The following is a 27556-nucleotide window of genomic DNA, read 5'->3' as shown; positions in this document are numbered from 1 at the left end:
ATATGTACTATACCTTAAACCCAGTATAAAATTGTAACTAGTTTTTGATAGGTATAAACCTTACTAATTATTTCTTTCCTTATTTAACCTTATATATAAAAAAAAATTCTCACTAAACTATTTCATTTTTTATTTTTTTATTTTACCTCTTCAAACTTTATTCATATTTCTTATTCGTTAACCTAAAATAAAAATGCCTAAAGTGAAAATGGAGGAGCTTATCCTCGACGGTTGATTATAAATTAAATTATGATCATATTTTATATTTATAATAATTAAATTTGATTTGTATGGATTCATTAAAATTATATATATATATATATATAAAATCATATTCCATTATTATTTTTTTAAATATTTATATGATAAATATATATTATTTTTACTAAGTTAAATATTATTTTATTAATTTAAATATAATTAATAATAAAAAATAAATAAGATAAATATTAAAATAATTTTTATAAATATAAGAATAAAATAGACTTTTATCTTATTATTACTTTTTTTATATATAACAAACCAAACACAAAATTATAAAATATATACAATTTATAATTTTTTTTATATATCCAACCAAACACATATAACCTATATATTATATAGGTCTTAATACCCTCATATAACTTATAGCTCCTTACACTTATACCCGTATAATTAGTACTATGTACCAAATGGACCCTAAAAGTAAAATAATTACAAAATTATAACTAATTTTTCCTTATTTTCTTTTAGAATCCCATATTTATCCAGATACAATTATAAGTAGATTTGAAAACAAGTTATAATATATTTGGTTATATGTTATAATGTCACTAAAAACATATCAAATATTTTTTTTGTAATGCTTGTGATTTTTATTTATTTTTTGTAATGATAATGATCTCAACTTGAATGACAAATATTTTTTCTGATGTGACTGATATTTATTCATGAATTGAACACCATATAGATCATGTTTCCAAAACAATCTGAATGGGTTCAAGTTTAAGAATATTCTTAATTTTTTCAATGTACTAAAAAAACATAAGTTAAAATATAGACGAAAACGGTAATAATTTTCTAAATAAAAATAAATAAAGCATATTCACTGACACAAGGGCATGATAAACTTAATGGGATTTTGGTATTATTCCCAAACAACCAATTGTCCCTTTTGTTTGTATATAATTATATACTGCCCATGTGACCTTTGCTATATGGTGGTGTCATTCTCTTCCTTCTACACAATTCTACACAAAGTTCCATTTCAAGTTTGTGACTTGTGAGGTTGGTTTCACAATTTAATCCACAAATTATTTTTCTTTCATTTTTTTAGTCGGGTTAAATCTCAATGTGGCTAACATGAACTACAACATCATATGTGACTGATTCAGTCATTATAGTTTTGGTGAATTTGAAATTGGTGTAAGATGGGCTTAAAAAAGTTCTTCGTTCTTATAATCGTGTATCATAAATGATTTGAATGTGTCTGGAGCAATCCTCCCTTAGAGGGAAGTTCAGTTGGTGAGATGGACAACTATTTCTAAAAGGAAAATTATGGACAAAATGAGTGAAATAACGTGAATTTTATTCTTTTTTTAAATAAAAAAAAAATAGATAGTGAAATAAATTGAAAATATTTAAGAAATTAGAGGGTTATATCAATTTTTTTTTATATAAAAAAAATTGAATTGAACTGACTAAGATTGTCTAGATGTCATCATAAATGAGAGAGTATTTCTTTTATTAAGAATAGAACTTTGAAAATATTAATTTCTTGCACCCACCTAATTGGTAGGTTTTGTGTATGGTCCAATCATTTATTTTTTAGAACTCAATTTCAACAAATTTAATATGTTTTCTGTTCTATAAATAAAACAATTAATTGTTGTTTTCAATATGTTAAATGTAATTTTCAACTTTATGTTAATCATGAAAACATCAATTTTAAGTAATTAATGGTGTTAAAAGTGACTGTCACATTAACTTCTTATTTTAAGTGTTTTTTAATCCTGAGTTTTTTTCCTAAAATAGATAACAGACTCCTTTTAAATTTTAAATTAAAGTATTCTTACTAAAATTTTACTTAAAATATTTAATTTCTAGAGTTCACTGTTCAATTATCGTAATTATAAATCTATAACATAACTTTAATGCATACTTAAAAAATATTAGTTACAATAATGTAAATATCAGGTTCATGAGATATTATTTTTGTTTGCGTGTAAATGTTAAGTTTTTGAAATCATTCCACTTGTAAAAAAAAATGAAAAATGTAAATATTAGTTGCAATAATATTATTTTTTTGTATATGGACTCGGATTCCGCTGTTAGTATACAATTTAAATAAGTACAAATTAATCAAATAATGAAAAAAAACTGATTTGAACTTATTAAATTGGTATAATTAATATTTTTTCTTTAAACTTTGTCTTATTTCTTAAACTATTGTTTAAAATAAATACTTTTTTAAACTTTAATCTCTATAATATTAAATAAGTTTATAGTATATTCTCATAATTTTAAAAGTTAATATCATTATTTTTAATATTTTATTTTCCAATTTTTTAATTATTTTTTAATAAAAAAAATCATATTCAATTTCATATACAATTTTAAATAATATAAACCTATTTTGTTATATAACAATATTATTAAATAAATAATAAATATTTAAGTATTATTTCAAATATGGTAAAATATAATATTAAATAAATAAATTATCTTATGAATTTATTTATATATACATTTATAAGAGTCATTAATACTTTTAAAATATTAATAAATATATGTATATATATATATATATATATATATATATATATATATATATGCAAAAGTAATTCTTATGAATCCAAGTTAAGGAAAAAAAACAAATCATCCAATAATTTTGTTTCTCAAGTCTTTGGAGTATTTTACAAGTTTAAGAGGTTGAGAAGTGAACTACTTGCCTTCTCTCAATTATTATTATTATGGTTGGGACTAGTATTAAATATTTATACATTATTTTTTTCTGAAAATTTTAAATTTATTCAAATAATTCATTAAACTTAAAAAAGTGTCCAATCCCCAATCGAAACACATATAGGGAAGATCATAAATTTATTTGAATTTATTTTTCAGATATGAAATTTGAATATTTTAGAACATAGCTTAATTATATATATTAACAAATTTAATATGTGTTTAATTCAATTATACTTTTTGAACATCACAATGTTACTAACTAAGTATACTAAATATGAATTTTAGCAACACCACAAAAATTATATGAAATGGAATTACTGGAAGCTTTTTTCTAAGTTAAATTCATGTAAATTCGATATACTAATTTTTAAGCAACATAAAAAAACTATACATATGAAAATGGGATATTTAAGTTTTTTTTTGTAAGTTCAATTCATGTAAGATCATCAAACTTGGACCATGCATCCCGGATATTGAGGTCTACAGTGTACTGGGTGAAAAGAAAATTTGATTTTATTTTTTATTTAATTTGTTATATTAAAACAATGTAATAATTTGTTATTATAATTAACAAATATATATATATATATATATATATATATATATATATATAAATAGACTATTTTATTATCTGAAATATAAATCTTTCGCATGCAGTTTGTCTGTTGCAAGCTTGAAACAATTTTTTCAATTATATAATCATTATGTTATTAATTATTAAGATTGATATCCAATTATGTTATTGCAATAAATATTTATATATGTATGAATGGTATGTTTAAACAAAATTATTTGATATTTAATAAACTCAAAATCATGAATCCACTTTAAGAGCATAACATACACACATGTTGGGATCAACTATGATGAATAAAAATGACTATTAGGGAATAATCGGTGCTATTTAATATAAATTACTAAATTTTTATTTTAGTTAAGAAATTGGTTCTCCTCTTTGAATTCATGATTACACATGTATATTTGTTTCTAATTTGTTGTGTGAATTCATGCAAAAAAAAAAATTATACATGTATTGCGATATTCATCTAATATATTTAAAGTTACTAATTAAAAATAAATCATGTCTATACACATTAAACAAATTACAAAACATCTAACTATAACATATTTGATTTTTACAAGTCAAATTTTGTATAAATAAATAATTGTAAACAGAACTTCCATTAATACTAATAATATAAGTGAAATGTTCATGATGTTCAAACCATATTTAATTGCTACAAATATACTATTTACTAAACATTTATAAGATAAAAAAAATGATATAATGATGTAACTATTTCAGTCAAACCTAAATTATTATAATTATTTAAAAAAACATAAATTGTTATAATTTGTACAACAAACAACATTACATTGATTGCAAAGTCTCTAGGTATTGAATGTAGAAGTAACCCAAGACTCTTGACCAAATCAATTGATAAGAGAAAAAATTAGTCAGTATAAAAAAAAAAATCCTTTTTTTTTATTATTATTTTTTTAATCCTACCGGTAAAGCTTCAATGAAGTTCTAGGTTCGAGTTAAGTGTGTTCGCTGACTATGTGTGCTTAACCCGTGAAGATTAATCATACTTTGAAGTGGAAATGTAACCAAACGTTTTTAAAAAATAAATTATCTTTATAGTATTGTGTCAAATTTGACAAACATTAATAAATAAATAAAAAAAAAAAAAGAAAAGAAAAAAGAAAAGATGTAAGATATTTAAGCAACTTCCAATAGTGAAACTTATGTACACAAAATATGGTGAAAACAACCAATATATATTATATCAATGATGGGTACACAATTATTTTATTTTATTTTATTTCTATTGGTAAAAAATGAGTACACAATTAATACTATTGTTCTTTAGCTAAAGATGTAAAATACAGCTCCCATAGCGCAGGGTAGCCATGTTCTAGCTCTATTTCATCTTTCGCCCAATTCTTAATTTAGGGTTACGTTCTGCCTCTGGTATCGAATCCAATGTATCCTTCTCTCTCTCTATCTATCTCCATCAAAGAAGCAAACTTTGAATTATGAGCTGTGTTTGTAGGGTCCCTCCATTCAACTGTGAAGCCTCTGAAACTGGTAATTTGCGTTTACACTTCTTCGGGAGAGAGAGAGAGAGATTGACAGGCGAATTTAATAATCTCATTGAATGCTCTCAACGACGCGAAAGTGACTGCATTCAATCCATGTCCCCCACCTCCAGTTGTTCTTTGAGGTAAAAAACCCTCTATCTTTTATCTACCTTTACTCATTTTAAATTCAAAATATTATCTTGTTAATCTCAGCATTTATGTCAATCGAGTACGATCCCATTGTCATACACTTTCCACCATTAAAGATTAAATCCACCCTCTCTGCCAAATCACTGTAATTTCTGTATTAAAAATCACTTTCTTAGTCAAATAACCGTAACTTCAGTGTTGAACTATCACATTTTTTTCCTCTCTGGTTATATATATACGTATAAATATCCATGCAAAGGTTTGTGTTTATAATATATAAGTCTACCAACAGCAAACATTCAATACATTATTCTTCTTAAAATGGATGCCTTCATTGTAGATGAAGATGGAGATAAAGCTCACAGGAAGAGAAATGGTGAATCCTTGGCTGATTTTCTGGGCCAAAGTAAACACTACCGCTCCAAAAGGTGCAAATTGCAAACATTTTTAGCTCCTATGCACTGTTCCTAATGCTGGTTTCATGGTCTTTTTTTCTTCTTCTTGGTTGGTTCATTTTGGTTAAGAATATGAATGGAAGTTGGTCACTTCCTTCCTCTTCATGTTTGCTTCAGCTGAAGATTTCATTTTAGTTGAAATGCTTATGGTCATTGACAGTCAACGCTGATTTATTGAGATTACAGAAAGTATTACTTCATCATCTCATAAAATTATTTTGTTCTACTCAAAATCTCTTGCAATTTGATTTGTTCATTGGAGATTATTCATTAATTTGGTTATTTTCCATCAAAATGGAGTACATATCTTAAGTGGTACTATATTTCCAGTGCTTCTGATAAGAAGTTGGATATTCAAAGAGCTGCAGTTTCAAATTCATTACAGAACCTCATCAATGAAACACAGGTACAGAATACCAGTTTTAGCATAGTCTCGGTTTTATTTATTTCTGAAAAATAATTGTTACAAGATGTAGATGTTTACTAATTTGCATTGTTCTTGCTACAATTATGGTTAGCAGGTGCTACCACCACCGAAACAATATTGTGAAGCAAATGATAAAATTGGTCAATCTGTCAAAAGTTCTCCTACCAACACGAACTCAAGTCATCGTGCCAGTTTGGAGAAAGATGTAATGATTTATTCTTTAAGTTTCAATTAATTACTACTTTTGTTTAGGTAGAATCCATCAGTATCAAATTCAAGCCAGATTTGAATCATTCACCTTTGTTGTGTTCCAACTTGAATTCAATGCCACTTGATTAACATTTATCTACTATTAATAATATATAAACGAACATATTTGTGAATTTCCTATCAAGATGATCAGATGTCTGAATTCGAGCTTGACTATGGATTTTTTACTGACTTGACCTGTGAACAGCCTTAGTTGAATTTACTCGAAAGTCTAACGAAAGAGACTAATTTGCAGATAGACAGCCTACAACTGCGTTTGCAGAAGGAAAAATCTATGCGGATGATGCTTGAGAGGGCAATGGGTCGTGCATCTAGCACTTTATCTCCTGGTCATAGGCATTTTGCTACACAGGTAAGTTTGAGGATGCAAAATTTGAAGATACTTTTAGTCAGTATTTGTTCCAGCTTCTATTCTGTATATGACTACATGTACAGTCGCGTGTCTTGTAATTGTTTATGATTCTACGACTTTCCGGTTCTATTGTTAATCATTTGTCTCATGCAAGTTGATTTCAATGAACTTATTATGTGTCCAATTATCAGGCAAAAGAGTTGATCACTGAGATTGAATCACTGGAAGAAGAAGTTGCAAACAGAGAACAACATGTTCTTTCTCTATATAGAAGCATTTTCGAGCACTGCTCTAGTCAGCCTCAGTCTGAACAAAGTTCAGGAATGATTTCACCAGCACACCCAAAAGTGGAAACAAGGAAACACCAAAGTGTAATTTCAAGTTCCTTTTGCTCTTCCAAAAAGCTCCCACTTCAGCCTTTGCAAACACTATCATCAATAAATGACCTGGGTGGTAAATCTACACCACTTCATTCGAAGAAGCGAAATGTTTCTTTATTAAGTGGGAAAGCAAGCATACAGTTTGAGAAAGGCTGCCCCACTGACCATGGTAAGGTAGGATAGTTTCTTTTGTTTTTTTCTAAACTTCTTTTTCACTATCAGAAACTTCAGTTATTTTTGTCTAATACCATAAGCAATGTAAAACAGGTACAATATCCGAAACCATCAATAGGAAAAGTTTCTGGGCTGCGCACACTGAAGGATCATCTCAATCAATGTCCAAGTAAGTTATCAGAGGAAATGGTCAAATGCATGGCTGCCATATACTGCTGGATTCGTAGTAAAGCTTCTATGGAGATGGAACAAAATCGGTCTCCTTTACTCTCTAGATCATCAACCAATGTTCTTCCTCGAAGAGGAGTTGGGGAAGAGAGGGATTGGTCTTGTAAGTCTATCATTGAGATATCCTCGATATCAGCCGATAAAGGCCATTTTTATCGTGTATCTTATGCCATAAACAATTACAGGCATGTCCTTCTCAAAACCTACACATCTATGGTAATTTTCTCTAATGCCAGACAGATTCTCTGAAGTAGATTTTTTGTTTTCATGAATCAGGCTTCTTGTGGAACAACTGGAAAGATTAAACCCAAGTGAAATGGAAGAAGATGCGAAGATTGCGTTTTGGATCAACTTACATAATTCCCTAGTCATGCATGTAAACATCTTACACAATTTGTAACTTGTGTTTTCAAAAATATTTCTTTCAGAATATATTCTATATTTATTATTCTACTGTTGGTTTTGCAGGCTTATTTAGCATATGGGATACCTCACCATTCCTTGAGAAGACTAGCCTTGTTTCACAAGGTACAGCACTATTTGTTGTTTACCATGTACTTGGATAGTCATTTTCTTTCAATTTAATTGAGTTTTGAGCAGTTTATAACGATAGTCAACTCTTCTTTGTAACCCCCACCCGAGGTAGCTCAACTGACAACAGACTTGAATTAAGTGGCTTACCACCATTAGGTCTTATGTTTGATTCCAATTAAAAACACCTGGATTGACGCGGGCTTCTGCGCTAGACCCCTCGAGGATTAGTAGAGGCCCGAACACTCTGGTCATAAAAAAGAAAGCTAGTTAACTAGTTGTGAATTGAAGATGATCTAAAAAAGAATTTATTTGAAGTTACAGTCAGTTTTTAGGCTTTATTAGGTGATGAATTGTTGTGATTCTAGAAGTGCAATTTGCATCTAGTGTTTTAGCTTATATTACTGAATCTCTTTAATATTTCCTTCTAACCAATTGCTGCCATGATATAGTCTGCTTTCTCTGCGTGTAAATTGATCACTTTCTTGTGTAGTGCAGGCTGCATACAATATCAATGGGCATGTTATTAGTATAAATTCCATAGAGCAATCGATTTTTGGGTTTCGCACGCCTCGAATTGGACGGGTATCACCTCTATTACTGCTATTAGTGTCATTTCTTACAATTTTCACTTGTTTGGTTATTGAATGAATATGAACATACAATGCCACTTAAAACTATGGTGATTTATTTTCTTATTATCTCTAGTTTTCTTTGGTCGGGTAACAGTGGTATGATGTCATTCTGTCAACTGCCCTCAAGAAAAGGAATGGAGAAGAAAGGCAACTCCTCAGCTCAAAGTTCAGACTTCCAAATCCTGTTCCTATTGTTTGTTTCGCCCTTTGCACTGGAACTATTTCTGATCCAGTGGTGAATTTCTTTCGTTATCTTGCTGTTGAAAAACATCTCAGCTTTATTGCCTTCAGTCTTGAATTAGACATGTTTATTTAGTAATCAGTTAGAATATGTTGATCCCTTTCGCAGTTAAAAGTCTACACGGCATCAAATCTCCAAGACGAATTGGAAGCAGCAAAAAGGGAGTTTCTTCAAGCCAACATATTCCTGAAGAAGTCGAAGAAAGTCTTTTTACCGAAGCTGATTGACAGATTCGCGAAGGAGTCATCTATCAGCTCAGATGATCTTCTCAACTGGGTAGCTGAAAACGTAGACAAGAAGCTCCAGGATGCTATCATGAGGTGCATTGATCAGAAACACAACAAGAAAACTTCACATATGATTGAATGGCTGCCTTACAGTTGGAGGTTCAGGTACATTTTCTCGAAAAGTTTGACTGAGAAGACATGGAATTTCGAGCTATCGGTTTCGTAGTTTTCGACCTGCAGTAGTGCATGAAATCTGTCTCTTGGAGGGGAATCAGTGTTAGATGTATTATATGTAATAATGTACTTGAAGTAAATTTCTAACTTCCAGACTCACTAATAATTTGTATTGTGACATCACAATCTATAATTAAATCTATAATATATTGACCTTAAAAATAGACAATAAAAAGAACTATGTTATAAAACTTATTTTTATTCAATACAATATTAATTACAATATTTTAATATAATAAAAGATGATTCTAATATATAATTTTATGATTGGAAAGTGTTTGAATGAAATTGAGTTTTAACAGATAAATATTATTAAATTTTTATATTTTAAAATATTATTTATTCTAAAATAGTTTTTAAACAAGATTTTTTTTTTCAAATCTGCAGTTTTATTTTGAATTGTTTTAGGTTTTTTTTTTTTAATTTTATTTTATGCTCTATGACTCTAATTTTTTATATGCATGGATTTTTTTTTTATACAAATAAAATGTGAATAACTAGTTATAGTTTTTATTTATTTGGATATAATATATTTTTAATTTTTTTTATGAATAAAATGTTTATTAATTTTGCTAAAAAAATAATTTAAATATATATATATTTTTAATTTCTTAAAAAACAATTAATTTAACAAATCAAATTAACTCTATATTTGTAAATTAAAATCATTTCTCTTGTTAAAAATAGTGAAAATTAGAATTTGAAAGTGTGTTTGTATTTCTTTATGATAGAACATATTCTTTTTTAATCATTATTACTTATATAGATTATGATTTAAATTATAATTTATTTTAAACTTTATTTAGTGTAAAAATAATTTTAATAAAATAGTTGATTTTTGACTTCATTAAATATAATATATAATAAATATAAAATTTTCACAATATTATGTTTGAGATTCTAAAGTAAAAAGATTTTTATTCAAAATGGTCAATTTTCTTTGACTTTTTTCTATTAAATTCTATGGTCCAAAAATGAAAAGTACAGTACAAGATAAAATAACTAGAAAAGACTGAAGGCGGTCTCTTCTTCTTCTTCTCTCTGCAAATTGTCCCGCTCTGTTTCTACCGCTTTCCCCCGTTCGATTGAGTTGGAATCTATTTCTCGAAGTGACTCGTCAAAGATTTTGGATTCCAGTGCTTGGATTTTCATAGACTATCGTCAAACACTAGGCGGACGGCTACTAGGGTTAGCTGTGCACTTGAGTTGGATAGCTAGGGTTGATCAACGGTTAGGGATTCGTCTCCGGATGGAGGGAGGTAGCGTCTCTAGACTTCTTCTTCTGGTACTATTCATCTCTCTCCATCGACTGAGTTCTTAATTCTACGTGAGAGATTAAACTGTCATGGATTGATAAATGTTCAACTTGTTTTGCTTTTACCTTCTTAGCACTGATTCGTGATTATTGTGTAGCTAATATTGTTCTAGACTCAGCACTCTATGCTTCAAGTTAAAAGGCTGTAGCTTGAGTATGAGATATTTGTTTTTCTTCCATTTGGTCCAATTTGTTCATATTAATATACAAAATAATTAGGTGTGTAAAGCAATTCCAGCCTATTTTCATTTTCTCCTTGCAATATTCAAGTCCTAGTATTTGTCTTAGTTGATATTTGGGCCTTTGGGATTTAATTTTCTTATTTATACCTTGCTGATAATGTGTTCTAGAGATAGAATATAATATATATAGGTTCTGGTGACTTATGTCATGGAGGCACTGTTTTGTGGATCCGATTTTTATCAGGATGCTGAATTCAGAAGATTGGGGAAATAAATACCCAGACTACTGCGCTCTATTGATTAGTGAATGTATAGTGTGGTTTATGTTAAACAGGGAATGTATTGACCAGATAAAATAATTTTGGACTTTCAAAATTGAAGATCCAATATAATGGGACAAATGTATTTTTTTTATTAATAGGGAACTCACTCCAATGAGAATTGTTATGTTTATTTTTGTAGGCTATAAGTGTGTGTCAATTTGTAAACATCTCAAACACTTTGAATTTTCAACATTTCAGTCTGGAAGTGGATTTTGAATGGTAGAAATAGTAAGTGTAAAGGCAGTGTATGATCTCTTCAGTATTGTGTGTAATCAATTACTTTTTTTCCTTGTTCCTTGACAATTTTTGCTCTTTGTTAGGTATATGCCAATGGAATATGATGACAATGATATTGAAGACCAGAATCGTCACTTAACTGGTGAAGTGAACTCCAAGTTTTCTCCTGTTTTAAGGCCATATGCTCTCCCTAAGTTTGATTTCAGTGACAGCCTTCATGATCCTTTAAGGTTTGACAGTTTGGTGGAGAACGAGGTTTTTCTTGGCATACCAAGTCAGGAAGAAAACAATTGGATTGAGGATTTTTCCAGGGGAAGTGGTGCAATAGAGTTCGGCTCCAGTGGTGCTGAATCTTGTTCCATTGTGAGGCATAACAATGCATGGTCGGAGGCAGCATCATTTGAATCTGTTGAGATGTTATTAAAATCAGTTGGTCAGGAAGAAATGATCCCAGTAGAGACTATCATTGAGGAATCTGAGCCCTGTGATGTGCTTGATAGCCTAAACGAGCAAATGGTGGGCTGTTATCCAAGTCAAGTTGGTGGGGAGGTGGGTAATGCAAATTCAAAAGCTCCATTAGAATCAGACAATGTTCTTGGAAATTTATCTGGAACAAATGGCAATGAAGGTATTTCACATGTTCAAGTAACTGAAATTTCTTTGCTTAAGAATTCATGTGGCCTTGATCAAAACTCAGTCAGTGCAAGACACGATATGGATGTAGTTGAGAAGAATGTTGCAGGTAAAACAAAATGTGATACTGCAACCATCACTGAACTCCAAATTTCTGCTAAAGACTTACTTTACAGTGAAGCAGAAGAACGCCCCAGTGCTGGCATGGAAATTGATGGTGCACCAATAAATAGCACAAGTTCTTCTCAGAATGCTGTGGCGTTGAGCCACGGAGAAAGTCACGATCTTAAGAGTGACCCATCAAAAGACACTGGTGATGCATTAAATCAAGTCCTTTTGCCGCATAAGGAGGGTGACAATGACAATGCAATTAGAGAAAGCGCATTTGCCTCGGTGAATTGTGCTTTAGCTAATCTTCCTCATCCTCCTTCCGAGGCCGATTCTGAGAAAGTGCATCGAACTAATTTTGTTAGTGAGGAACTATCCTGCCCATCATTGGATGTGAACCGAAATTTGCAGGGAAATGGTGAGCAGTTAGATAGTAAGCCATCCTTGATGTCAACTGTAGAGAATTCGATTTCCATAGGAAAATCTACGGAATTGCTTGCTGAAAAGCAGATACATGGGAGTGTAGAAGGCTTGATTAATGTTTGTGGAATCCATAAGGAATATCTGACTGGTAATGAATCTGTATCCCCTTCCACATTAGCTGACAATTTGCAATTAACCAAAGGAAGTATTGTATCTAGAGAGGATAATGATGATACTTCCCGTAATGACAAGGAGAATGCAAGGTCTCCTTGTGAACCTATTAATGTGGAAGCTGATCAAATAGAATCTTATGGAGATGAGGACAGGGTTGTGTCTGCACCTGATGAAAAAACCTTGGAGTTGGGCAATGGTACATTTACTGACTCAGAACATGAGATCAATGCCATGAATAAAGCAGGTGCTAGAAATGAGAGATTTGTTTTATCAATATTATAATGATTAGGTATGCTTAATTATTTCTGTAACCCCTTTTCTGCTTTTGCAGTATCAAATATCGCTTTTCAAGCCAGCAATCCGGTGCATGTAGACTTGGAAGAACGAGCATCTTTGCTACATGTGGAACCCGTGAGTATAGGTGAAATGGAGAATATTGATGCTGAAACGTTGAAGGAACCAAATGGATTGCCAAGGGAATCCCCTGTAAGTGTGGGAAAGTTATATACTGTTCCAGAACTTGAAAAAACAGCATCTTATGGTTCTTCTGGGGAGTTGAAACAAGATATGACTGTCCAGCATTTGCCGATGGAGAAGGCCTGTGATTCAGTTTTTGATAGCAAACAATTGAAGGAACAGGACATGGTTGATGAATCATTTCCAGTTGCATACACTTCCGATGCTGCTAATGTAAATGAACAGCTGATAGATGCCAAAGAAGGCAGTCAAAATTCTTCTGACAAGTTCGAGGTGGGCTTCATCTTATGTGATCCAGAAGTCAAAGAGGGGACTGGTGCTGTAGTACCAGTTTCCCCTGGAGATAATCAAGTTGCATCAGCAGTCTGTACAGGTTAGTCAGGTTCATCTCTTTTTCGAGTCCAATATTATTTTCACTTTCCAACTTTGCATCCCCTCATCTGATAATATATCTTATCTTGTGTTGTGTTTTGGATGGTTTGAATGTTATTGTTTCTTTCCTGAACTTGCTCACTGTGTTGAAAGCTTAGCATCCTCTTCTTTTGAAGAGGTCAATCCATGACCCTTCCCTAGATACTTCATATCATGTCTCTTGTTCGTTTCAAATATTATATTTTAACTGACTTTTATGAACATGTTATCTTATTTAATTTAGTTATTACCGTGCTATTCAGATAGTATTGTGTTTTACCAATTAAGATGGGAAATGATTAATCTTATCTCTCCTTTTTCTTATATTATATTGTAAACTCTTTTTGTCCATTCTTTTCTTACATTTGTACTAGGGATTTATATTGTAAAAGAACTTTGAAAAAGAAGAAAAGTTTTCACATTGAAGTGCAAATATTATTGAGTGGATACTGACTAAACCTCTGGTAAATAATACAAGTTGATCTCCCACCACTTTTCCTTAACAGAATTAGTCATGCTTGCCAAATGCCTACTACAAAATATGGCCTTGTTCTCTAAAGGTTTTAATTTTAATCTTTACAAAATCAATTTTCCAATCAATCACTTCTCACCAATCACATCACTCATTTCATTAACCAAAATACTAAAATACTCTCTATATTAAATTATTATTTTTTATTTTATTTATATATATCAATACCCTTTAAGTCTTTTTTATCAAAAATAATCATTACCTTCTCAAAATCATCACCCATCATTTAATTTTTCTCTCTTGATTTTAAAAAAAAACAACAACCGAACAAGGCCTATGTTAGTCAACACTGTGTAAAGCTGGTTTTCCACCAATGATTAATAAATGCTGCATGCATTCCATCCAGGAGAAGAAAGCTGGATTTTCCTGGTATGAGAAAACATTCTTGTAATTTTCTTCATATTGATGAATTCCTGTGTGGTTTTAGGTGGAGACAGTTCTTGCAAACATGATTCTGAAATGCTGTCTGTTACAAGTAGTTCCGATCTTTTTCCCAAAAAAAGTAGTTCCGATCTTAACCAAAATGAACAAGGTAAGGAAGGCGGAGTTCGGGACTCAAGAATTAACATTACTCTACTTCCTGAGGTAGTCAAAGTCGCTTCAGTCTTCCAGAAACCAAGTGGTAATGGTGCTCCTAAAGTTGATCCAAGCATTATTGGAATGACAAGCCCATCAGAATGTTTTTTAAAGGAAAAAAGTAACAAGAATACACCATCATCTACAGTTAGAAGGGCTTCCAAAAAATCCATGGTAACCTATTATTCTTTAATTTTTTATCCTTATATCTTGACAAAATTTCTCCTCTTTGTACTGCGGTTCATCATTAGTGATTGTTGATATTCTTGATAAAGGGGTCTGCTGCATCGCCATCAACACCTGTTGTTAATCAAATGGTTTCTAAACTGGTGTCAGATGTGTCTTGTGGCACTTCTATGGGAGCTGTAGAGACTTTATGTGCACCCAAAGACCCAACAGAACTTAAAACAAGACGTGGGTCTGGAAAGGCTAGAGGAAAAGATGGTGCCAAGAAGGGAAGTATTGATAATGAAATTCCATCTGCCAAACAATCTGAGAAAGGGAGCAAGTCACGCATTTCTCCATTGATCATCTCTGGTAGTAGTCCGCCGGTGCAATTTGAAGGATTGAAATCTTTTGGGAAAGTGGAACATGGCGGTGCAAGCCTTACTCCTGTTTCTTCTTCCAAGTTGCCTGATTTGAACACATCAATGCCTCCATCTTCTTTGTTTAAGCAACCTTTTACAGATTTGCAGCAAGTGCAACTGAGAGCACAGATTTTTGTTTTTGGATCCTTAAGGTGAGTTTCTCTTGTAATTTTAGTTAGCATTGTCTGTAATCTTCATCTTACAGAAGCATTATATGCTATTGATTATGTTTGAATCTTAAAGAACTGCAGAGAGTTAAACCTGTAACAGTGTGTTGTTTCCTTAATGCACGTCTTTTGAGAGCCATTTATATTTTAGCATTAGAATCTGTGTGCTTCACCAAAACTTCCTTGGTCCTTGGGAGGATTACTATGTGTTAGATTCAGATCTGGTATCTGGTGCTTTTTTTTTGTATCATGTTGGTTAATACCAACTGCAGCAACCTAAGGAAGTGGAATAGTTTACACAGTCTAATCAATCAGAAAGTTGGAGACCCCACACATTTGTTTAGCTGACAATGTATGTTAGCGGTTAACATTTCAGTTAGGCAGCTTATGATGTATATCACTTACTGCTAGAGTTTTCTTATTTATAGGTATAGTTAGGCAACCTATTATATGAACTGTTTCATAGGGAAAGTTAGGCAAACATTACACGTAATACAAATGCAACCACCCTTTTCTTGTGCCATGGGTTACATCCTAGGATTGTAACTTGTGGTTACTTGCAGTAACTTTAGGCAAATATATCTATGACAAGCGATGTTTCTTGTACACCAAGCCAAATCACGCCTGTGTAGCATCTGCAAATAGAGTGTAGCTTCAAGTTGATTTCAACTCGTTTGAGTTAGGACCTTCGGAGCTTTGAGTTTTCTTTTAGTGATGTTACATGATTTATTTTTTATGTTTTCTTGAGTAACTTATGCCAATTGATGTCATGACTTGTCTTGGTTTTCCCAGTCTTATCAATGAAATAAAGTTCACTTCTTTTATATATTGGTGGCTTGTAATTTTTTGTTGCAGACAAGGGGCTGTGCCTGATGAAGCATGTATGGCCTCAGCATTTGGAGTACCTGGTTAGTTATTCTGACACTGCTATTATCAATTTAGTCCTGTTGTTATGGCTTAGTTTTCTCATTATTTTTAGATGGTGGTGGGAGGGTATTGGATCCTGTGTGGCGTGCTAATCTAGAACGACTCCAAGGTAAAAAAATCTTTATCAGCAAATCTTGAACCTCTTTGCAATCACATTTTTCTAATGTTTGATCTTCACTAAAAAAAATTCTTTGTGTAGTTCTAATACTTAATTGTAATTCTGAATTGAAAATAGCAGGTGCTAGATCTTTTGAACAACAAATAAAACAGAGTGTGCCTCAGATAGTTCTTTCTTCAACTGTTGGTAGACAAAGTAGCATGGACACCCCTCCAGTTGGCAATTATATTCCCCCTCTGTCACCCCCCCTGTGGAATGTATCCACTCCTTCTTTCGAAGGTTTGCATTTAAGTGGCGTTCCACGAAGTGTATGTCCTGATTATCATCAAGCATCTCTACCTTTGAATCCTTATCAAACTCCCCCTTCAAGGGGTTTTGGACCTAGCACTTCTTGGCTATCTCAGGGACCATTTCCTGGCCCTTTGGTTGCAACTCCTCCGTCTTCTGCCCCTGATGGAAAAGCTCGCTTGTCTGGTCGGTCCATGACCGAGGCTGCGAAGTTAACTCCTACCAAGGAGTATTCAGCACCTGTTATTTCTGGTCTGAAACATGGATCTCTTACTACAGCGCATTTAGGAAGTTCCAGCATCTCAACAAACATTTCTGTGCCTGAGTTAAAGAAAGATATAGTAGCATCCAAGCAGATGACCGAAGAAGTGAAGTCTAGAAAGAGAAAGAAAGCTCTTGCTTGGGAGGATGTTGGTCAGACAACCTTACAGACTCAAACTCACACAGGAACTGTTTCTTCTATTGTTTCTCCTACTCAACTATCAACATCTCTAGCTATTTCTACTCCAAACATTGCATCCTTATTTCCTGCACCCTCCACTAACCCTAAAAGTGTGGGGAAGAGACCACAACAGTCAGCCTTAATATCAGAAGACTCTTCCGCTAAAGTGGAGGACTCTAGACAACAAGCTGAAAATGCTTCTGTTTTTGCCGCCGCTGCTGTTAATCAAAGACAAAGTATTTGGAATCAGTTGGCAAAGCAGAAGAATTCTAATATTGTTTCAGAAGCTGAAGCCAAATTAGTTTCTGCTGCAGTTGCTATCAATGCAGCTGCTTCTGTTGCAAGGGCAGCAGCTGCAGCTGCTCAGGTTGCATCAAACGCTGCATTGCAAGCAAAACTAATGGTTGATGAAGCACTGTCCTCTATAGGAACTTGGAACTCTGGCCAGATGACTACAGCTTCTCTTTCTGATGCTGTTAACAACCTTGTGAAGTTGGACGCTGCTTCCATTTTGAAGGGAGGTAATGGCGCCAACCCTTCCAGTTTATCAATCATAGCTGCTGCAAAGGAAGCTGCTCAGAGAAGAATTGAATCGGCTTCAACTGCCTCAAGACATGCTGAAAACTTGAACACCATATTAAAAGCTGCAGAGCTGGCAGCAGATGCAATAACACAAGCTGGAAAAATCATTGCTATTAAAGATCCTTTGCCTTTGAGTCAATTGTTGGAAGCTGGTCCAGGTGGTCATTGGAGAGTTCCCCAACCATCAGGAGAAGTTCCTCCCAAAGATTATCCCAGTGCTTCTGGTACCCATTATGTGAACAGACAAAGTGTTAAGGAGAAAGAATCTAATCATGGTGAGTTGCCGCTTATTTCTGGAGAAGTTCCTTTGGAATCAACGGAAAACAAGATGGTAACTGCATATGGAAGTTTAGCAATAGATATAAGTGTCAAGGAAGCAACGTCGAACAAGTCTTGTAGAGCTTCTAATATGACTGAGGCTCTTCCTCCTGAATCTGGGAATGGACCAATCTTGGCTTCTTGCACTTCTGAAGATTTTGTTGTAGAAGAAGCTTCTAATCAGCTTGAGAATAGGATCAAGGAGGGCTGCCTTGTAGAGGTCTGTGATTTTAAAATAATAAGTGATTATTCTTTTCGTTGCAACAGCTTATAAGTGATCATTGACATGTTTAGGGTTCTTTGCTTCTTTATTGGCATTGCTTTTCTATCTTGACCTCTTTATTTGATACTGTAGGTTTGTAAAGGTGTTAATGGCCAAGTAGCCTGGTTCCCTGCCAGAGTGTTAAATTTGAAGGATGGAAAAGCTTTTGTTCATTTCATGGAACGCAAATCAGAGGAAGGTAAGCTCTTGGTTGCTTGCCACATGATGCATGTGTTGGTTTCAGAATATATACTAATGTCTTACAGTCCCTTCTTTATCAATATTTTTAAGTTGGACATTCCTTTTTCTAGCCAATACTTAGTTTCTCTGTTCAGCTTTTGTGGTTCTAATATTTCTGCTCTATAGAAGTTACTTTGGCACATTATTTCCATTTGTTTGATGGATAACATGGGTGTGATCTATATTCAGGTATGGGTGGATAAGAATCGCTTGTTTATATTAGGTCATAATAGTCTTGTCTTGCTTATTTATCTCATTTAAGCTCAAGATAACTTTGTAAATATACCATCTGGAAGCGCTTTGAGTTTAAGCGGGGGGCCATGACTGTGGGGTGTCATGTTAGTTCTCCTTTAGTCCCCCCCTCCCCCAAAAAAAAACTTTGTAAATATAAGTGCCAAAAAGGTACTATAAACTAAGTGAAAAATAAATTTCAAAGGGTATAAGCACTTGATGTGGCCTATTATGTTAGTGTTATTACTCTAAGAAGGCATACATGTTACATTTGTAGCGAGGAACATCACATTTTCAAATTAATGACCAGCTTACGCATTAGTCCTTAGATATCGTGTTTATATACTTAATAATGGTCAATTCAGATTTGCCCACTATATCCTAGAATATTTAACATTTAGAGCATAATATAGAGTACTCTTTTTATTCAAAGGACGTACACATGGATTATACTATACATAAGAATTTACAACGTCCTATGAATTTCTTCGTATCTTACTCAAATCTCCTCACTCTCTAAATTTATGGATTTCAAGTTCAATATATATTTGTTTGTTATGATGTGAAGATGGTTTGACCTATCATTTATTTTGGAGTCAGCAATTTGTGTAATTTAAATTTTAATTGGATATGTCCATGTTTAGGGAGGGAATGGATAACAATTGAAGCTGAAGGTTGCATGGCACCCAAAATACGCACTCCCCACCCAATGACCGTTACACAACTTGAAGGAGCTAGAAAGATACGTAGAGCAGCAATGGGGGATTATACGTATTCAAGCGGAGATAGAGTTGATGTATGGGTAGAATATTGGTAAGGTTTCTATTCTTTGCATGTCACTTCAACCTCATGTTTTAGATAACATGGCTATACTAAATAATTCAAGGTAGTTTAGCAATGCAATTGAGCAATTTTCTTTAGCAAGGTTGAACTCAAAATTTAAAATCCTTTAATTCTTGAATTTGAGCAATGGGGGATCGTATGATTTCCATTGAAGATAGAGTTGAACTTAAAATCCCTCCATCCAAACTCATTCCTTTAGTTCTGGGATTTACCGTTAAATAATCCAAAAGAGCTAGTCTATTGTGGATTATTGCACATGTGATCTCTTCTCGAAGTGTATTTCCATGATCTTTTATTTTCTCTATGTGCATCATATTATGTACTTGTGCTCATGAAATGCATTTTGACAAGGGTTCTGTATTATTTTCTTGAATTTAGTTGGCGGGAGGGAAATGTAATTGAGAAGAACAAAAAAGATGAAAGTACATTTACAGTCGGTTTTCCAGGTATTTTCCATTTATCAAGACAATAATAAAAGCATCAAAATATTGAATGAAGTCTTTTGAAATGGGGTATATTTTTTTCTCATTTCCCTGGCAGGTGAAGTAAAAACAATGGTTGTGACTGCATGGAACATTCGTCCAACTCTTGTTTGGTGCGATGGCGAGTGGATCAATTGGTCCAGTACCAGGGGAAGGAATCGGTTATCCCAGGTATTGATATATAGATAGATGCACAAATTCTTTCAACAAATATATATATATATATATATATTTTATTTTCTCTTTGTGACCGGGCTTATTCTCTTGGGAGGCTAGCGCGACACCACACACACACTGCCCAGACCCCCATTTAAATTAGAGCGTTCTTTCAACAAGTTATGTATTGACATTTATGTTTATAGGAGTTATTCTGTCTTGAACCGAACCTTCTTTTCAGGGTGATACACCTCAGCAGAAGGGATTGAAAAGAGGAGATTCAGTGACCGATACTAAAAAGGAGAAGGATAAGAGATTAAAGCATATTGATTTTGTGGAGGAGACACAATTTTTGCCATTGTCATCAAGTGAACAGGTTCTTAACGTTGGTAAGAACACAGAGGAAGAGAATAAAATAAATAAACTCAGGACAGGTTTGCAAACAGAAGGTTCTAGGGTTATTTTCGGTGTTCCTAAACCTGGAAAGAAAAGAAAATTTATGGATGTAAGCAAACATTATGTTGCTGAGAGAAAGCATAGGATTGTCAATGAATCTAGTAGTGATTCAGCTAAATATGCAAACTATACAAGTCCTCAGGGTATAGGAACTGGTGGATGGAAAAGTAACATAAAAGTTGATAGAAAGGAAAATCATGGAGCCGAATCCAAGGCAAAAGGTTCAAAGCCTGGAAAGCCCCTTAATATTCCTAGCCGACCCTTACCCAAGAAGGATAAGGTTTTGGCAAGGCAAGAAGATAACATAGATCGCACAGTAGGCGGTGATTCTAATGCCACAGATGAAAATGGATCAGGCCAACAGAACCGTTTGGAAATTGGATCTCGTGGGGAAAGGATCGGCAGGATTGTTGAGGTTAACCAAAAAGATGACGAAAATGTTGAGTATGGGAAATCAGATCTTGAAGTTTTAGAGCCGCGTAGGTCCAGCCGTAAGATTCAACCAACATCAAGAGTAAGTGACAGTTATTTTTACGGCCTTGTTTGGTTAAGGGTTTTATTTGAATTTAACCCCTTTATCAATCAAAATACCAAATTACCTATATATGAAATACAAATGATATTTTAGTCCTTTGACTCAAATAATCCACTTTTTCATTAAACAAGGTTTTCTTTTCTTTTTTTCTCAAAAAAATCCTACATCAATGAAGCTCTAATATCTGATGCATTCTTTATGTTGTGGATTATTTATTTATTCATGCATGAGAAATTCAATGGCATTTGGGGCATATTAACCATCTAAAATCATATATTAACCTTTACTTGAGCATCTACTGATCCAAAAGATACTAAGGTTGTCCAAAGTACCGATAACATGATTTTCACTTCACAGAAAGAAAGACAATAATTTTTTTTTATCTTCAATTAGTATTACTGATGCTGATTCATCTGTCTTCTATTAATATTCTTCCAGCTGTTGGAAGGCTTGCAGAGCTCACTTGTCATCTCCAAGTTTCCTTCTGTTTCTCATGACAAAAGTCACAGGAGCCATACCTCTAAAGGTTTAATTCTACATTTAAGTCGCATCTAGTTTTCTTTCTTTTTTCGTGCACTTTAGTAGCGGTAATATTTGTTTGACAGGATCTGAGTGACTTACTAATTGCTTCCATATATATATTGACAGGGAACAGCCATGGTTGATTCTGTCACTTCTTAGATGATTGGTTCTACAACTTATAATTGCACCCTTGTGTATTTATATAATACAGAAAAAGAATGTTAGAAATGAAAATCCATGACTGTATGAATAGTTGTAGTTGTAGTGTGGGGTGGGGTGGGGTGGATCATAATTTAAGTTAAATAGACGAGAAATGATGATAATGCTGACATTTTTTTTAGGGTTCTTGCTACAGATTTGCTAGCTGTTGTTGGACAGATGCTGTGATTGGATTAATAATTTGTCGGAATATTGTTAAAAGGCTACATTTTTATTTATCAGCATGTTGATATGTTTGTCTTTTCCATATTCTCATTCTGGATTGGTGGTTGAAGACATAATTATCTGTTTCTAATTCAACCATGATGTGTCTGATTTCTAAAAATAAATTAGTTCAAATTTCAAATGATGAAGTTTTGTCATAAGTTAGTCCTAAACAACTCAAATGACATAAACAAAATTACCATCACACAACACAAAATTATAAAACAAATTTATTTATTTTTTATAATAAAAAATCATAAGAGAATTGTTTTAGCATACACAAATATAATATTAAAAACATACAAATAGAAACACAAACAAATCCTTATAGTGAAACCAAACAATATAATATTTATTATACCTTCCATATATAACTTATACTTTACACTGTAGGTCTGTACCTCTTAAAATACAAAATCAACTTTATTATTAAAATGTATAATTGGTAGTTCTTGGATGCTAATTTTTCGATCTGAATTCTTACTTTTTTTTATTTTTGTTTTATTTTTTTATTTCACTTTTATAACGTTTGAATACATAAGTTGACAATTTAAAAACAAATATTATTATGCATAAAAATTATGCTATAAACAATGTGGGTCAATAATACTCTAGTGTCAAGTTAGCAACACTCTAGCCCACCGTGGAGGTGCTCGATAAAGCGCTGTGGAACGTCACCCAGTTCAACAACGATTCATTGCAGACTACTCCCGACGACAACTCCGCAAAATTGCAGATTTGATATGGTATTCTCATATGAACATCTCTTAGAAATTGAACAAATTCTTTAAGAACCAATACCAAAAAAACCAACTGTTTTATTTCGATAAGAACAAATAAGAAAAAACTTAAACTGTTTTATAATTATTGGTCTAAGCCAAACAAAAGAAATTACAAATGGATGATATACTCAATAATAAGCAAAGTTTGATATACAAATATCAATTTAATCTTTAAACTATCTTATATAATTTAAAATAACTTATTCTAAAAAAATAAAAAATAGATAAGTATGATTAGTAATATTTAAAATATAGAACTTGATCATATACTTGTCTCAATATTTGAATCCTTATTTTCTCTTCAAACCTTGCCATTTTAGCAGCTCGATCGACTCCGAACCGAGATCTGGGAGGTTTCCATCGTTATCAGAAAATGTTGTGATTCCGATCTGAAGACGTTCTTCTTCAGCAATTGGTAGTGAGCTAATTTTTTTATATGTAAAAGAGAGATTGAATACAATATTTTAGGTTATACCCTCTTTAGATTCTATCTATCTATCTATCAATTACAGTGCCTTATTAAGACTATATTTTGTCTTATATCCATGGAATGGAACATTTGAATACATGGCAGTTTCTTTGAATACATAACTTAAAAGAGTTATATACAATGTTACTGTGGTACATACAAATCTTGACACCAGACATCACCAAATGTTTATAAATTATACTTGTAATTTATAACTGGCCGAGAATCCTGTAAAACATACATCTTTATGGTGAACCGTGTGACTGACCTAGTTAGTCGGCCTTCAAATAATCTCTCGTGCTAAAGAAACCGGCAATTCCCATGTGCTTGAACTATTTGGCCCTTCCAAACCACTTGAAACTTGTTTGTCAAATGAATCCAATACGCCTTTTTTGAATGGTTTTCTACAAATGCAAGAAGATGGAAACTCATGAAACTCACTACGTCCAGGCCTAATCTCCTCCGGCTCTCCCATAAATCCTCTTTGGCATGATTTCACCTTTCTAGCAAATGTACTCCAATCCATCTTATTGCGTGACATGAACAAAGAACTAAGCTTCTTTGCATTAGGACGGATTGTCCTCTTGTGACCCATATACCTCCTTTACAACAAAACAAAAAAAAAAAACTTCAAATGTTGGACTTCTATAAAAGAAATTAAATAAACAGACTGTTTACCTTCGGCCAGCAAGAATTTTCGCCATGTTCCCGTTGTTGTTAGCGATGAAAACATCGCTCTCGTCACATACAACATAATCAATAGCAGCCAAACGAGAAGAAAATGGTAGTAGAGGATTCAGCTCTTCTGTTGCAAGCATCTCCTTTGTGTAAAAGTTTGGAAAGAGCTCTCTAAGAGGCTGTAGAGTCTCTTCCCCTCCATATATTTCACCAGATGCAACGTACAGATACGTGTTGTTTTCAAAACCGAGAGCACGAAGCATCAGACCAACTTCGTGTGGAGTTAGTGGACATTTTCCTCGTTTCCTTTCTCCATCCGGACTTAAATCCTGTGTGTAACAGTAACAGAATAAAGCAAAATTGAAGAAGAAACATGTCAAATTAAACTTTGTTCATATAAAAAAACACTCACAGGCAGTGTTGCCCATCTTTTCCTTATTTCACCGAGCTCCTTTCTTTCTTTGTCACCTCCACCATAATAACAACCAGAGAAAGCTAGCATGTCTGGTTCAAACCTATTAACAATTTTCTAGGAAAATTAAGATGAGACAAAGATGATGAAAAGGTAATTTTCTTGTTTGCAGTTTGTTAGATCAATGCCTTGTAAAACATTGATCAGATCTTAAACCATACAAAATGATTGCATTTTGATGTCCTTGACTGACTTATAAGACACAACAAAAAACATAAAAAGGGACAAACCTCAAGTGGACAGCTATAAATAGTTTAGTCATGCTCCTCATTTGCGAGACTAGTTTATGACCAAGGTCTAGTAATGGTTGTGTAAATCTCAAAGCATGGTAGTTGACCCGACAACGCAATTTCTGTAGATCTTCATTAAGGTTATTATAACTAGCAAGCCTATAATCAAACTTTGTCAACTGCACAACCTGAAAAACTGTTTTATATAAGCAACACTAACTCCAGATAAAATTATCATTCCTTTATTGTAATAATAACTTACACGTCTCTTCAGCAATATTGGCAGCACTTGTTCAACATAATATTCAGGTTCTGATTTCCTTGGTACTCTCATACTGTATGGAGGTTTCTCCATCGATCTCATAACCTTATCTGGTACTCTTTTCACCACGGTTACATCCTTCGCCAGGTTAGAAATGAACCAACCGACGTCAAATATATTGTCAAAGTCACTGTAAAATCATGTATGTAATATGACAAAATTAAATCAAACGAGTCTAAACTAAACAACCAAAACAATAAGACTTAATTACCTGTCATCCTTCCAGAATGAATTATGATCCAATTCTGGTACAACTAGAGTTGCATTGAGAATCCTTGCAACAACAACAGCATCAATGATCTAAAATTATTAACCCAGATGAGTTATTTCAAACAATTTTCATCAAATCTTCGAAATATTTATCGTTTATTATTCTCTACTTACTCCTGTTCTTTGTTGATTTAGTCCTCCACTGGTGGCTATGAGTAGATACCCATTTGAAGATTTCTCAGAAACAGCACCTGTATGATTACATTTCAGATTGAAGATTCATAAGAACATGAGTTTGTTTTGTTTATACAATGAATAACTTACAAGCATATCCTGGCCCTCTATCACTACACCCGTAGTACAAGTTTGAATCTTTCGATTTCCAGATATCAATTTGGGCACGATTAACCCCACCCTACAATACAATGGCAGGATCAGGACCATCAATTCAGTCCAAATGAGACAGAGAAACAGAGAGGAGGCTTAAATTACCAGCTTGTAATGAAAACTCCGATTCACGAGCTTCTGAGAGTACCATTCAAGATCAGATGTAACGTGTCCAGTGAAGAGAGAAATCAGACCCAAACTAAAGAGCATAAGACCGCATATGAACTGCCATGAGATTGGCCGTTTCTTAGAGTACCACAAATGGTGCTTATTATTACAGTGAGCAGAAATCCTTAAGACGCCATTGGTGGAAGAAGTCCAAGCTTTAGCCATGCGAAATGTAGCATTCACAGATCACAGTCAACAAAAAAAAACTGAAGTCGTAGAGTATGTATATACATAAAGAAATGAGAGCATCTGGAAAAAGATAAAATTCGTCTTTCAGTGTCAGTAATGGGGACATTAATGAGATTACTTTGAATGTTAGAAATCGCCATTAATGGGACCTAAATGTTAGGGTTTTCTAATTCCATTGCCGCCAAATCGTCATTACTGTTTTCTAAAAGTGCAAGCAACTGTAGCATGTGTGTGTTTTCACTGTGTGAGAGAGAAAGAAATCTCCATTTCTCCACTCATCCCCTTTAAGCTGATGAGTTTTCTAGTATATTTGAGAACTTCAAATTAAATTCTATTATTGAATTATAAAATTTTGTGAGTAAATAAGAGGTTGGAAACAAACAAAACCCCATGTCCAAGTGAGATGTCTTTTCAAAATATTTCAATTGAATGATTAAAAAAAATCAATTATAGACCTCAACTTAATATGTATTGGTTCAATTTGAAAATGTTCATAAGCCTTGTTTGGATTGGAATTTTTTTTAAAACCTAAAAAGAGAAAAAATAATGATTGGTGAGATTTTGAGAAGTTAATGATTATTTTTTTTTTTAAAAAAGACTAAAGGTATTAATATATATAAATAAAATAAAAAATAAAAATTTAAAATAGAGAGTATTTTAGTTAATGAAAAAAAATAATATGATTGTTGAGAAATGATTGATTGGAAAATTGATTTTGGTTTAATTTTTTTTTTAAATTACGAAGAGAACAAGTCATAATTGGATTTAGGAGAATTTAAAATATTTTATTAAAATATTAATTTAAATTAAATAATACTTTAAAATATATTTTAATTATATATATTAACCAATTTTAAATCTAACTTCACTCTAATTTATTTTATGTGCATGCACAATGAAACTTTCAAAATTATATACATTTTAATTTGATTGAAATTACAATTCTAAATCCTTATATTAATTATCATAATAAATAATTTTAAAAATTAGATGTTTAATTTTAATTTCACTTCAACCCCTTAATTTAATAGTGTTTAATTTGTCGGTTAACTAGTTAAACGGTTCTAGTTAAATCTGGTTTTGTACTTTATTTTATTATCGATTTTATCTGTTTCAGTCTATTAACCGGGTTTAACTGGAAAAAGTCTTATTTTCTACTTTTTTGGTCGAGCGGAGATCCTTGACTTACTTTAATGAAAGCTGGAACGAGTCTCTTATTTTATTATGAGGTTTGAGTAAAAAAAAAAATGAGTGCTTTCAATATAAGATTTTAAAGCTCGGCTTGATTCTTCGGTGACAAAAAAGTAACTAAGTAACTCTAGTATAAGTAAGTAAGACAAT

The 27556-nt window shown here is 32.6% G+C and overlaps 3 protein-coding genes across 6 annotated transcripts; 2 read left to right on the top strand and 1 right to left on the bottom strand.

Moving 5' to 3' along the window:
• Nucleotides 1-5435: 5435 nt before the first annotated feature.
• LOC124910437 lies at nt 5436-9453 on the top strand. Its single transcript, XM_047451081.1, has 11 exons — nt 5436-5612; nt 5970-6045; nt 6158-6271; nt 6572-6688; nt 6880-7242; nt 7336-7655; nt 7747-7846; nt 7939-7998; nt 8500-8586; nt 8731-8871; nt 8986-9453. The coding sequence occupies exons 1-11, from the start codon at nt 5506-5508 to the stop codon at nt 9328-9330; spliced, it is 1830 nt and encodes a 609-aa protein (XP_047307037.1). The 5' UTR covers nt 5436-5505; the 3' UTR covers nt 9331-9453.
• An 898-nt stretch (nt 9454-10351) lies between these two features.
• LOC124910436 lies at nt 10352-22321 on the top strand. 4 transcript variants are annotated; one of them, XM_047451078.1, is made up of 15 exons: nt 10352-10597; nt 11479-12977; nt 13065-13583; nt 14581-14903; nt 15005-15468; nt 16339-16391; nt 16463-16519; nt 16646-18378; nt 18514-18619; nt 19536-19704; nt 20113-20180; nt 20275-20387; nt 20614-21342; nt 21802-21889; nt 22012-22321. In XM_047451078.1, exons 2-15 carry the CDS (start codon nt 11483-11485, stop codon nt 22026-22028), a joined length of 5934 nt encoding a protein of 1977 aa, XP_047307034.1. In that variant the 5' UTR covers nt 10352-10597; nt 11479-11482; the 3' UTR covers nt 22029-22321. The 4 variants fall into 4 exon arrangements, with proteins under 4 accessions (XP_047307034.1, XP_047307036.1, XP_047307033.1 ...); XM_047451080.1 differs by having other exon boundaries at nt 10352-10623; nt 16649-18378; XM_047451077.1 differs by having other exon boundaries at nt 10352-10623.
• Nucleotides 22322-23648: 1327 nt separating this feature from the next.
• On the bottom strand, nt 23649-26485 carry LOC124945857 (O-fucosyltransferase 29). Its single transcript, XM_047486371.1, has 9 exons — nt 25964-26485; nt 25796-25886; nt 25646-25722; nt 25473-25561; nt 25202-25391; nt 24940-25127; nt 24650-24752; nt 24238-24566; nt 23649-24161 (listed from the first exon to the last, which is right to left on the bottom strand). Exons 1-9 carry the CDS (start codon nt 26189-26191, stop codon nt 23843-23845), a joined length of 1614 nt encoding a protein of 537 aa, XP_047342327.1. The 5' UTR covers nt 26192-26485; the 3' UTR covers nt 23649-23842.
• Between the last annotated feature and the right edge of the window lie 1071 nt (nt 26486-27556).

Source organism: Impatiens glandulifera, chromosome 7 (assembly GCF_907164915.1).
Source record: "Impatiens glandulifera chromosome 7, dImpGla2.1, whole genome shotgun sequence".
NCBI classification, from domain to species: Eukaryota; Viridiplantae; Streptophyta; class Magnoliopsida; order Ericales; family Balsaminaceae; genus Impatiens; species Impatiens glandulifera.
The sequence above is the reverse complement of the archived record's forward strand: the minus strand, read 5'-3'. Positions and strand labels throughout refer to the sequence as shown.